The sequence below is a fragment of the Dermacentor albipictus genome, chromosome 1 (genome assembly GCF_038994185.2).
Source record: "Dermacentor albipictus isolate Rhodes 1998 colony chromosome 1, USDA_Dalb.pri_finalv2, whole genome shotgun sequence".
Taxonomy (NCBI): Eukaryota; Metazoa; Arthropoda; class Arachnida; order Ixodida; family Ixodidae; genus Dermacentor; species Dermacentor albipictus.
This window is the reverse complement of record NC_091821.1, coordinates 514,095,183-514,108,189: the sequence shown is the minus strand read 5'-3', so window position 1 is coordinate 514,108,189 and position 13,007 is coordinate 514,095,183. Positions and strand designations below refer to the sequence as shown.

Below are 13,007 nucleotides of genomic sequence, written 5' to 3'. Positions count from 1 at the left end.
AACAACTTTTGAAACAAACGATAGATGTACGAAGCAGAAAAGGCCGGTGTGATAGGGCTTCTCTATCGGGCTACTACATAAGAAAACGCAATCGGCAACACTTATGCTCAGCTCAGTTCTGAGCACACGAACATCGCGTAGTACGACCACTTCTACACCCAGTAACGCTGCAACACATCGCACATATATATCACGATTTGTAGCTCGCAAACGCACTTCATAACGGCAAGAGCACAGCTCGAACGTCGCGATCACCACGGCGCATCGCAGCCGGCAAAACGGCTCATACGCAGTATAGCACACGCAGAATGGCAGCGACAACTAGGCGATAAAAACTTATCGCTACTGATCGTATCGTTACTTTTGGTAAGTTGCGAAGGGCTGGCGTTCACCACACCGCGGCAACGATCGGCATACACAGAGCAGAAACCAAACGTGTACGCTGGGTGCGCCAATCGGACGCTACTTATTTCAACACGCCTTGAACAGGTGTGCTGCTCAGAATGCACGTGTATGTGATGGAGTTCTCGTCTGCGACGCACACGCGAAGCATGGCACAAGAAATCACGAAGTCGACGGCTTGAAATATTTCCTCCGACGCTCTCGTAAACAGAACACACACTTCCTGCGCTCCGTCTGTTTCTGTTGGCGATCGCACGCACTGATGAGGTCTGGAAGCGTACACCGGCTTGCTTCTTCCGATGACTATCTCCGTGGGTGCCACATATCTCTGGTAAAAATCACAAACAGGAGAAAAAAATAGACTGTTTCTGACGCGGCTGTAGCCTAGGCCTTGCGTCCCTGCTTCGCTTCGCTTCGAGCACGCGCCATGTTTGCTGTGACGACAGCCGAACCGTCCGCCTCGGACCAGCCAATGAGAGACGAGCAGGCGGCCGGACGGGAAACTTGCGTCCGCTCCTCGCTCGCCAGTAGAGAGCTATCCGCACGCGACCGGGCGAGGGCGGAACGGACGTGCGGAGCGACCATGTACGGGCCCTAAACCAGAGAAAACGGATTGAAGCGTGTGGTCTCTTGCATAGCGGTATTGTACGCAAACGTGACTAGGGTAGTATCTCGTCCCGCGTCTTATGCAGCACGTCTACGTACATCCACAGCATGTCGGTCATCGTTTTGTTAAGCCTTTCTGTCAAGCCATTTCCTAGCGGATGATAGGCAGTCGCCTTTCCGTGAGTGGTGTAACTCAGCTAAAGAACTTCTTCCAGCAGTCCTCCCGTATGCGCCGACCCTTGAGCTGTGATGACACAGGCTGGGACGCCATGGCGTAGTACGATGTTCTGTACGAAGAACTGTGCAACCTCAGAATCTGTACCTTCAGAAAGAGCCTTTGTTTCAGCATAGCGGGTTTAATAGGCTTGTTTAAAACACTTGCTTCCAGAAGTAGGCATGGGAAACGGGCCCAGGAAGTCCATGCCGACTTGATCGAAGGCAAGGCGGCTCAATAGGATTCAGCAATCCCACACGTTTTACATTGGGAGATCTTAGGCGCTGGCTTTTACGGCAGGCTTGGGCGTATCTTTTAACACAATTGGCGAGATTCGGCCAATAGTACGATTTGAGACCCAAGTGGCCGGACGCAGGCTCGTCGTGGCATGCGAACAGGATTTCCTCACGAAGTTCTGCTGGTACGACCAGAAGATAGGTTTTGGTGCTGGCAGCAGAATTCTTCCTTTATAAGATTCCCTGTTGCAAACAAAACGACGATTTGTTGGGGCAGACGTACGTTTCGGCCTTCTAGGTGTTCCATGATAGGTCACAATTCAGAATCTGCTTCTGCTGTATAGAAACGTTTGCCTGCCTCATGGAGCCGAGAAAAGTGCTGTCATCTTCGGTGTGTTCATCGGCAGGTTGAGCAGGTGCGTCCTCACTTGTACACGATGGTCATGTTTTATTCCTGCAGGCACAAACTCTACCATGGCAGTCGTGCGGAAGGATATCTTAGGTTTGCCCGCCAGCATAAGGAGTGATGATCGGTCACGACCCGGAATGGGCGGCCATAGAGATAAGGTCAGAACTTTGCAAGCGCCCATATGACGGCAAGACACTGCTTCTTTGTGGTAGCGTAATTGTACTCGGGTCACGATAGGGTGCGACTGGCGTAAGCTATGACCCCTTCGCCGTTCTCCTGCTGCTGTACGAGCACCGCAACCCATACCGGCGTTACTGCCGTAGGTATCAATTTCCGTTTCGGCTTCCTAGTCGAAATGGCCATGTGAGACGAGTAAGTGGTCAAACAATTTGAGAAAAATTGCGTATAAAGCGCCAGTAGTACGCGCACAGTCCCAGAAAACGTCGAACGCTTTTCTTGTTTGTAGGAGACGGAAAAGCAGCTAACGCGCAAGTTTTCTCGGAATCGGGATGGGTGTCTTCCGCGCTCACGAAATGCCCAAGGACCTTCAGTTCTTCATACCCGAAGTCATATTTCTCAGGCTTTAAGGTGAGGTCGGCCGGTCGGATTGCCTCAGCACTTGGCGCAGTTACTTTAGATGTCCGGAGAAGCTGTCTGAAAATACGACCACATCATCCAGGTAGACTAAACAGGTTTGCCATTTTAGGTCGGCTAGCAGTGTCCATCATTCGTTGGAAAGTTGTTGGAGCAGAGTACAACCCGAATGCAATTACTCGGAACTCGTAAAGTCCATCCGGGCTGGCAATGGGTGTTTTCTCCCGGTCGCGCTCGTGTATTTCAATCTGCCAGTACTCACTTTCCAAACAAAGGGAGGAAAAATACTGGGCTCACCATAGCCGTTTGAGAGAGTCATCTATGCGCGGCAATGGATAGACATCTTTCCTTATGATGTTGTTAAGTTTTCTGGAATCAACACAGAAGCGGAGAGGGCTGTCCTTCTTCTTTACTAGGAAAAACGTTGACGACCACGGACTGTTCGAAGGTTGGATGACGCCATCGTCAATCATCCCCTTGACTTGTTGAATCGCTTCGTGTTTTTTCTGCGAAACACAATACGGCTGCTGGTGAGTAGGACGTGCATCGTCGAAAGTAATTATCCTGTGCTCCGTGATTCGCATCTTACTGACTTTAGACGATTGAGTGAAGTAGTGCTTGAATTCACACAACAGTCCTCGCAGTGCTACCTTATCGTCCTCCGACAGCTCGTTGTTGATGTCGATATTTGTAACACTTTCTTCATCGCTACCACTTTCCTCACAAGCGAAACCATCAATGACGTCATCCAAGGCTTTAGCGTAAGCGACGGCAGTAACATGGAAGAGGTGTCGATGTTCATTTGTGAAGTTGGTGATCAAGACGTCAGCTTGGCCATCCCTAACGTCAATTATTCCCCGAGCCACGCTAATTCCGAGGGTAAGCAGAAGGAGGACGTTGCATTCTGCGAGTACTTCGCCTCCGCATGTGCGCTCAGATGTTACCGGAATCATTACACTAGCAGGAAGTGGTATCGTGGCGCTGTCGTCAGAAATTCGAAGAGCGGCTCTATGGTGGCAGGCGTCTCGCGTCGTCTCTTTCTTTGCAGAGAACGATATACAGCGTCGTCGGAGTTAGATTATGGCGCCATACTCTTGAAGAAAGTCGACTCCAATCAATTCACGGGAGCATTCTCAGAGAGCAAGAGAACTGATCGGCAACGTAGAATTTTAAATTTGTACACGAGAAGTGCACGCACTAAGTGGTTTGACGACATGTCCGCCAGCTGTCCGTACGTACGTCCCTGTACGTACGTACGTACGTAGAGGTGGCCGTACGTACGTACGTACGTACAGGTGGCCGTTGTCGGAAACAGGGTGGGGGTGAATTAACAGAAAACCCCTGGAGTCCAAGGCGGCGGTACTGGCACTCTAGGTAGAGATGACCCGCCTCACCACAGTGATAACACAGCGATCGTCGGTTGGGCATGCGCCAAATGTCCGATTTACGCACGGTTGGTCGAGCTTCTCCAAAATAAAGAACCTCCCGCGCTGCCTGGCACGTAGTGGCGCTGGTTCAGGGATAGGGTGCCCGAATGCGTCGGCATAAGTTCCACGCTGGTATTCGCTCACGATAGCAGCTGTCGCTGGCGGACATTAGGCAGTATACTAGCAAGAGCTTGGTGGCGCAACCCACCGCCCCTTCGCAAAGGGGACGCTCATAACATCCATCCGTACAGCCTCTTAAAACATCAGCGTACATTGTGCGTCATGGTTCAGTTGAAGTTGTGAGCACCTGAAGTTGAGAACGCCTGAAGTTGTGAACGCCTGAAGCGGTGGCCTGTCCGGAGCCAGGGATTCTTAGCACCCTCTGCTGCGTCACAGATCTGACTGCCGCCGTGGTCAGTTGCTTCGTGGCTGCTGGGGACTGTGGGCCGGGGTTTGAATGTTGTATTCATGTAGGAGGTTGTGGCCGAGTACTGCACCAGGGTGGCCAATCCTGCTCTGGTGAGAGACTGCGTTAGCGGTTCTGGTCACCGGGATCAGGCCGCACTCCAGGCCTGTTTTTGCAATTTTCTCAATACACGCTTTTTTTTCCGGTGGAAAATTGCGAGGAACCGGGATTCAAACCACGGTCCTCTTGCACGCGAGGCGGATACTCTACCGCCACCGCAGGAGTTGTACGCCTCATTTAACCTACAGTGGTGCCTTCTTTCATCAGTCAAGGTGGACCAATCTGAGCTTGGTTAAACCGCACAGATGGCACTCAACTAGAGAAACCTGGTATTTATGACCTGCACCTGTGTCGCCATACGTAATCGAGGAAAGGGTCCCCGAAACAGTGATAAACTAAAAGAAAATACACAATAAAAAGGGGGAAGCAAAATAAAAAAAGAAGGAAAAAACGGAAGGGAAAAAAGGATGTTGCCTGGAGAGATAGGTCAGTTAGTTGGTCCGTCAGGCCCCAGGTTACATTGAAGCGCCATAGCTCCTGTCCAGAGCCTCATACTTACGTGGTAAGACACTGATGTTGTCCGCGATGGTCAATTCCGAGTGGTTGGAAGGCATACTTTCTTGGGAAAGTGGCCGCCCGTCGCTGGGAGCGAACTCGAGCGGCTCTAGAGTCTAGGAAAAGTCTAAACAGGTGCGAGCGCGGCACGCTTAGCGTGGGAAGCTAGCCTGAGTAACTCCTCCCTTAAACTCGTCCTCTTAACTACTACACGCAGAAACAAAGCAGCAGCGCTCGCATTCGATCCCATAGATGAGATGAAAAGATACACACACACACACACACACACACACACACACACATATATATATATATATATATATATATATATATATATATATATATATATATATATATATATATATATATATATATATATATATAAATGTGCGTGTGTGTATGTGTGTATCTTTTCATCTCATCTATGGGATCGAATGCGAGCGCTGCTGCTTTGTTTCTGCGTGTAGTAGTTAAGAGGACGAGTTTAAGGGAGGAGACGAAAAAAAAGGGAAAGGAAATTTCTGAAGCATAATTGCAGCGCCTTGGTTATAGGGCCCACCCACGGTAGATAAACGGACGGAGATATAAACGTGCGCGGCAATGGTACGCACGCGAAAAACAGCTTAATAAATTTAGAGACTTGACAAAAGGTTTCGTTAACAACCGATACATGGCAATCAGCACTCGAATACGACGAGAGAAATTATTGAGACATGGAAAATTCCCTTGAACTAAGTATGGTTTGCGAGAGAAATGCTTGTAAGTATTCAACTTTTTAAAAGATGAAGGAATATAGGATAGTCTCCACGCTTACCGAGAGGACGGTGTCCGCACCAGACTACACGAGTCACCTTGCTGAGACATGGAGCGCTGTGTGGCCGGAACAAAGCCTCCTTCTCTGCCGGCCAAGCGCAGATAACGTGCGTTCCGATCGCCCAAGGCGAGAGGACGGTGTCGAGAGGACAGACCACCATTGAAATCTGAACCTGGCAACGTTTAACGTCAGAACGTTATCTAGTGAGGCGAGTCTAGCGGTGTTATTGGAGGAATTAGAGGGTAGTAAATGGGATATAATAGGGCTCAGTGAGGTTAGGAGAACAAAAGAAACATATACAGTGATAAAAAGCGGGCACGTACTGTGCTACCGGGGCTTAGCGGAGAGACGAGAACTAGGACTCGGATTCCTGATTCCTGATACAGGAATTCTATAGCATTAACGAGAGGGTGTCAAGCCTTGTGGTGAAACGTAATAAGAGGTACAAATTGAAGGTTGTACAGGTCTACGCCCCTACATCCACTCATGATGACCAGGAAGTCGAAAGCTTCTATGAAGACGTGGAATCGGCGATGGGTAGAGTGAAAACAAAATACACTATACTGAGGGCGACTTCACTCCCAAGGTAGGCAAGAAGCAGGCTCGAGACAAGACAGTGGGAGTATATGGCATAGGCTCTAGGAATAGCAGGGGAGAGTTATTAGTAGAATTTGCAGAACAGAATAATATGCCGATAATGAATACCTCCTTCCGCAAGCGGGTTAGCCGAAAGTGGACGCGGAGGAGCCGAAATGGTGAGACAAAAAATGAAAAAGACTTCATACTCTGCGCTAACCTTGGCATCGTACAAGATGTGGACGTGCTCGGCAAGGTGTGCTGTAGTGACCATAGATGGTAAGAACTCGAATTAGCCTAGACTTGAGGAGGGAACGGAAGAAACTGGCATATAACAAGCCAAACAATGAGTAAGCGGCAAGAGGGAAACTAGAAGAATTCCGGATTAAGCTACAGAACAGGTATTCGGCTTTAACTCAGGAAGAGGACCTTAGTGTTGGTGCAATGAACGATAATCTTGTGCGCATCATTAAGGAGTGTGCAATGGAAGTCGGTGGTAACTCCGTTAGGCAGGATACCAGCAAACTATCGCAGGAGACGAAAGATCTGATCAAGAAACGCCAATGCATGAAAGCCTCTAACCCTACAGCTAGAATAGAACTGGCAGAACATTCGAAGTTAATCAACAAGCGTAAGACAGCTGACATAAGGAAGTATAATATGGATAGAATTGAACATGCTCTCAGGAACGGAGGAAGCCTAAAAACCGTGAAGAAGAAACTAGGAATCGGCAAGAATCAGATGTATGCGTTAAGAGACAAAGCCGGCAATATCATTACTAATATGGATGAGATAGTTCAAGTGGCTGAGGAGTTCTATAGAGATTTATACAGCACCAGTGGCACCCACGACGATAATGGAAGGGAAAATAGTTTCGAAGAATTCGAAATCCCAAAGGTAACGCCGGAAGAAGTAAAGAAAGCCTTGGTAGATATGCAAAGGGGGAAGGCAGCTGGGGAGGATCAGGTAACAGCAGATTTGTTGAAGGATGGTGGACAGATTGTTCTAGAGAAACTGGCCACCCTGTATACGCAATGCCTCATGACCTCGAGCGTACCGGATTCTTGGAAGAACGCTACCATAATCCTAATTCATAAGAAAGGAGACGCCAAAGATTTGAAAAATTATAGACCGATCAGCTTACTGTCCGTTGCCTACAAACTATTTACTAAGATAATCGCAAATATAATCAGGAACACCTTAGACTTCTGTCAAGCAAAGGACAAGGCAGGATTCCGTAAAGGCTACTCAACAATAGATCATATTCACACTATCAATCAGGTGATAGAGAAATCTGCGGAATATAACCAACCCTTATATATAGCTTTCATTGATTACGAGAAAGCGTTTGATTCTGTCGAAACCTCAGCAGTCATGGAGGCATTACGGAATCAGGGTGTAGACGAGCCGTATGTAAAAATACTGAAAGATATCTATAGCGGCTCCACAGCCACCGTAGTCCATAAAGCAAGCAACAAAATCCCAATAAAGAAAGGCGTCAGGCAGGGAGATACGATCTCTCCAATGCTATTCACAGCATGTTTACAGGAGGTATTCAGAGACCTGGATTGGGAAGAATTGGGGATAAAAGTTTATGGAGAGTACCTTAGTAACTTGCGATTCGCTGATGATATTGCCTTGCTTAGTAACTCAGGGGACTAATTGCAATGCATGCTCACTGACCTGGAGAGGCAAAGCAGAAGAGTGGGTCTAAAAATTAATCTGCAGAAAACTAAAGTAATGCTGAACAGTCTCGGAAGAGAACAGCAGTTTACAAAAGGCAGCGAGGCACTGGAAGTCGTAAGGGAATACACCTACTTGGGGCAGGTAGTGACGGCGGATCGGGATCATGAGACGGAAATAATCAGGAGGATAAGAATGGGCTGGGGTGCATTTGGCAGGCATTCTCAGATCATGAACAGCAGGTTACCATTATCCCTCAAGAGAAAAGTATATAATAGCTGTGTCTTCCCAGTACTCACCTACGGGGCGGAAACCTGGAGGCTTACGAAAAGAGTTCTACTCAAATTGAGGACAACACAACGAGCTATGGAAAGAAGAATGATAGGTGTAACGTTAAGGGATAAGAAAAGAGCAGATTGGGTCAGGGAACAAACGCGAGTTAATGACATCTTAGTTGAAATCAAGAAAAAGAAATGGGCATGGGCAGGACATGTAATGAGGAGGGAAAATAACCGATGGTCATACGGGGTTACGGACTGGATCCCAAGGGAAGGGAAGCGTAGCAGGGGGCGGCAGAAAGTTAGGTGGGCGGATGAGATTAAGAAGTTTGCAGGGACGGCGTGGCCACAATTAGTACATGACCGGGGTTGTTGGAGAAATATGGGAGAGGCCTTTGCTCTGCAGTGGACGTAACCAGGCTGATGATGAACCAAAGGACCAGGCAGGATTCCGCAAAGGCTACTCAACAAAAGACCACATTCGCACTATCAATCAAGTGATAGAGAAATGTGCAGAATATAACCAACCCTGATATATATAGCTTTCATTGATTACGAAAAAGCGTTTGATTCATTCGAAACCGCAGCAGTCATGGAGGAATTACGGAATCAGGATGTAGATGAGCCGTATGTAAAAATACTGAAAACATCTATAGCGGCTCCACAGCCACCGTAATCCTTCATAAAGAAAGCAACAAAATCCCAATAAAGGCGTCAGACAGGGAGATACGATTTAGCCAATGCTATTCACAGCGTGTTCACAGGAGGTATTCCGAGACCTGGAGTGGGAAGAATTGGGAATAAAAGTTGATGGAGAATACCTTAGCAACTTGCGATTCGCTGATGATATTGCCTTGCTTAGTAACTCATGAGACCAATTGCAATGCATGCTCACTGATTTGTAGAGGCAAAGCAGAAGGGTGGGGCTGAAAATGAATCTGCAGAAAACTAATGTTTAACAGTCTCGGAAGAGAACAGTAATTTACGATAGGTAGCGAGACACTGGAAGTGGTAAGGGAATACATCGACTTAAGGCAGGTAGTGATGGCGGATCCGGATCATGAGACTGAAATAACCAGAAGAATAAGAATGGGCTGGTGTGCGTTTGGCAGGCATTCTCAAATCACGAACAGCAGGTTGCCACTATCCCTCATGAGAAAACTGTATAACAGCTGTGTCTTACCAGCACTCACGTATGGGGCAGAAACCTGGAGGCTTACGAAAAGGGTTCTGCTTAAATTGAGGACGACGCAACTAGCTATGGAAAGAAGAATGATGGGTGTAACGTTAAGCATTAAGGAAAGAGCAGATTCGGTGAGGGAACAAACGCGGGTAAATGACATCTTAGTTGAATTCAAGAAAAAGAAAGGGGCATGGGCAGGACGTGCAATGAGGAGGGAAGATAACCGATGGTCATTAAGGGTTACGAAATGGATTCCAAGTGAAGGGAAGCGTAGCAAAGGGTGGAGGAAAATTAGGTGGGCGGATGAGATTAAGAAGTTTGCAGGGACAACATGGCCATAATTAGTACATGACCGGGGTAGTTGGAGAAGTATGGGAGAGGCCTTTGCTCTGCAGTGAGCGTAACCAGGCTGATGATGATGATGATGAAGTGGTGGAATGACCTGAAGTGGTGGAGCTGCCGGAAGTGATGCTTGGCAACGTGGTACGCCGAGCGCATGCTGCACTTCGTCACGCACGACGCTAGCCATTAAGTTGGCTGAAGGCTGCTGCACCTGACGCAGCTATCGCATCCGGTCGCGGACTATTGATCGAAGGTTCTCGCGAAGCGACTCGACGTTAGTCGTGAGAGTTCGTAGTCCACTGGTAGCAGAGGAGAGGTTCACTTTCCACTCGTACTGGTGCGAGCGCTGGTGCAGGGCCTTCTTCATGGTGGCGGCTTCAGCGAGAAACTCTGCAACCGTTTTTGGCAGGCTACGAACGCGTCCAGCAAGAAGCTGCTCTTTCACACCTCGCATCAAGTGACGCAGGTTCTTGTCTTCAGACATGGTAGCATCAGCTCGCCCGAAGAGGCGCATCATGTCTTCCACGTACATAGCCACACTCTCATTGGGTTTATGAATGCGACACTGGAGGGTCCATTCTGCTTATTCCCGGCGATAGGAGCTGGCGTAGGTGCCCAGGAGGCTGCGACGGAACTCACGCCATGATGTCAAAACACCTTCGCGGTTCCAGAACCACGTGCGAGCACCGTCCAAAACGCTTAAGTAGAGGTTACGGAGCTGCGATTCGTCATCCCATCCATTGAACTCTGCTACGATCTCGAAGTCCACCAGCCAGTCTTCCTCGCCTTCAATACGGTCGCCATTGAAGAGACTTGGCACGCGCGATTTTTGAAGCGTGTAATGAGGTGGCACCGGAGCAGCCGTGGCAGGGTTAGTTGTGGTAGTATGGGATGTAGCATCCACACCTGCCGTCGTTGTCCTCGCAGGTAAAGGCTCAAACTCAGGGGCCAATCCCAGGATTCTCTGGCTCGCGCATCATACTGGTCTAGCGGTATCTGCTGCTATATTCTCCGGTATCGGTCTAGCGTTCCTGCTGCTGGGAGGGGTCTTTTGCATTGGTCCAGACTACCCATCACCTCCACCAGAAAAATGTCACGTCTCAGTGCTAGACGACTTCTAGAAGAGGCCGTTAAAGCATGTCATCGAAGGGGCAGCGCAGCACCTAGCTACCAAAGACCAATGCGCAAGCTTGTGAGTCAGCCGGTTATCGTCTTCTTCTGGGAGCAAGTGGGCCAATGGCGTGGCGCAAGAGCGTGGCAATATTAATAGAGGCCGGCCCATTGTGCGCTGCATGTGTTGTGTTTCAAGGCAACGTTCTCTAAAACTAAGACCTACATAGTTCTACCAGATTTTTCTTCTCGCTCTACTTTGCAGCGACACTCAGAATAAAAACATTTACGTTTCAAAGTATATTTCGCTCACGTTAGCTATGCCAATAGTGCTCTGTTACGCTCTTATTCGCAAAACACTATTGAGTAGCTGAAGCAAGCCAAATCTGCTGGTGCAGTGCATATGTTTAACTGCGTTCGTACCGTGAAATAAATAATTTGAATCTAAACTTTCTACCCGTGCACTCTAAACGCTGAGCCCACAGCCAGTTGAAGCACGGCGAGTAAAAGTTGTTTTACATACTTATTGCATTCAAAACATATTTCCAAGCTCTTGGACATTTCAATCTTTCGATAACTTGAACACTTCATCCAAAATGTACAAAAGTGCGCAGTGAATTTTTTTCGTCGCAAATGCTTGAGGCTGCTGTTTGCTGACGACCATCAAGCCGCCATTCGGTTGATGTAAGAATCCTCAGCGTGTCAAACCTGAGCCTGGAGAAGGCCCTTCCCAGGCATCCCTGGAAGGGTATGTAGAGCAGGACAAACGAGATGCCCGCGATGGAGCTGATGCCTAGATGCTGCCACAACACCCACGTTATGATGGCTGTCTGCAGGGGGCCCGCCACCAGGTACGGGACGAACAGCACCGACTGCGAGTAAGAGGGCACGATCAACGCCATCGACAGCAAGCGCGAAAGCTCGACGCCATTCTAACGCTTCTCGTAAGCGTGTTTACGCAAGTCAGGTAGGACGGTGCTCTGAAGAAAGCATAGATACTATTCACGAACATTTCATGCGTTTCATTTTCTTGTCCACTGCAATTACAGTAAACGTTTGGCAACCATTTCTGTAGGACTAAAAATATTACAACGGTCAAATTCACAGGAATATTTGGTACCCAAAAGCTTCTGAGATACGAATCAGTTTACGCTCGATCATATCATCGCGCAGTCAGTAAGAATCCCTGCCCATGCACTCATACTGCTTCTTTCGCCACTCTTTGGTCTGCTTTTTTTTAAACGTCTTACCTCATATTCTCGTTAGTAAGACCCTGTTGGCAAAGTGCACGTGCTATTGTAAATAAATAAATAAATTGCTCCTTCACAGCATGGCATTATCTCAAGTTTGGCGCTTGCACATTTCATACTGCCTGTTCTCTATTTACGTGTAATGCGAATACATTTCAGTCGCAGAAGATCACTCACTGGTATCTTCTTCCTGACCAAAATTTGTATATTCAGAGAAAAAATTGCTTGTAGCATTTTGAAGATCCATTTGCAGAGGTCCTTACAATGCAGAAGCACACAAGACGTTTCAAACCTTTTTTTAGAATATTGTTTAGGGACGTCACACCAGCAGCAATCAGATCGAGAAATGAAATATCTGTTTTCCTTCTGTAGAACTGTACAGCAAGGAATCATTATTCAGCCAGCAATTATCTGAACTGCACAAGATAGTTAGGGCCATAGGATTCATGATAAACCACCAAGTAAACTTCAGCTGGTTGACGCAAGAGACTCCTAGGAAGCAGAAATTTCATCCACAAAGCAAGGCAGCTCATCAATTATCCTCGTTCGTACTATTGGCACCACACTGTAAGCCAAACGAAGTACTTGATAAGTTATGATGACAAGGCTACAATGCGCCAAAAATATGCGGCCAAGCTTGGGATATAATTGCCTAAGCATATGGCCACTGAAGTCCTTTTGCTTGAAACACAAAAGGGACATGAGTACACGAAATATAAGTACCAAGGAGAGGCGCTAATACAAATGAAAATTTGTTAAGAAGGTCGGAGATTGAGCGCAGCCGGTTAAAAGTTGTTGGCAGAATAGTTCGCTCGAATCCATGATAGAATGTGTAAGCGCGACTGAACGTGGACGTGGAAAG

General features: G+C 47.8%; 1 protein-coding gene across 2 annotated transcripts in view; it reads right to left on the bottom strand.

The window, feature by feature from the left end:
- The window catches only part of LOC135905985 (ATP-binding cassette sub-family C member 4-like), a 547,697-nt gene that overhangs the window by 376,735 nt on the left and 157,955 nt on the right, over positions 1–13,007 (bottom strand). For both annotated transcript variants that reach the window (XM_065437136.2, XM_065437137.2), the window contains exon 6: positions 11,604–11,767. In XM_065437136.2, the coding sequence (XP_065293208.1) occupies positions 11,604–11,767 (164 nt within the window). The remainder of the gene's footprint in view (positions 1–11,603; positions 11,768–13,007) is intronic.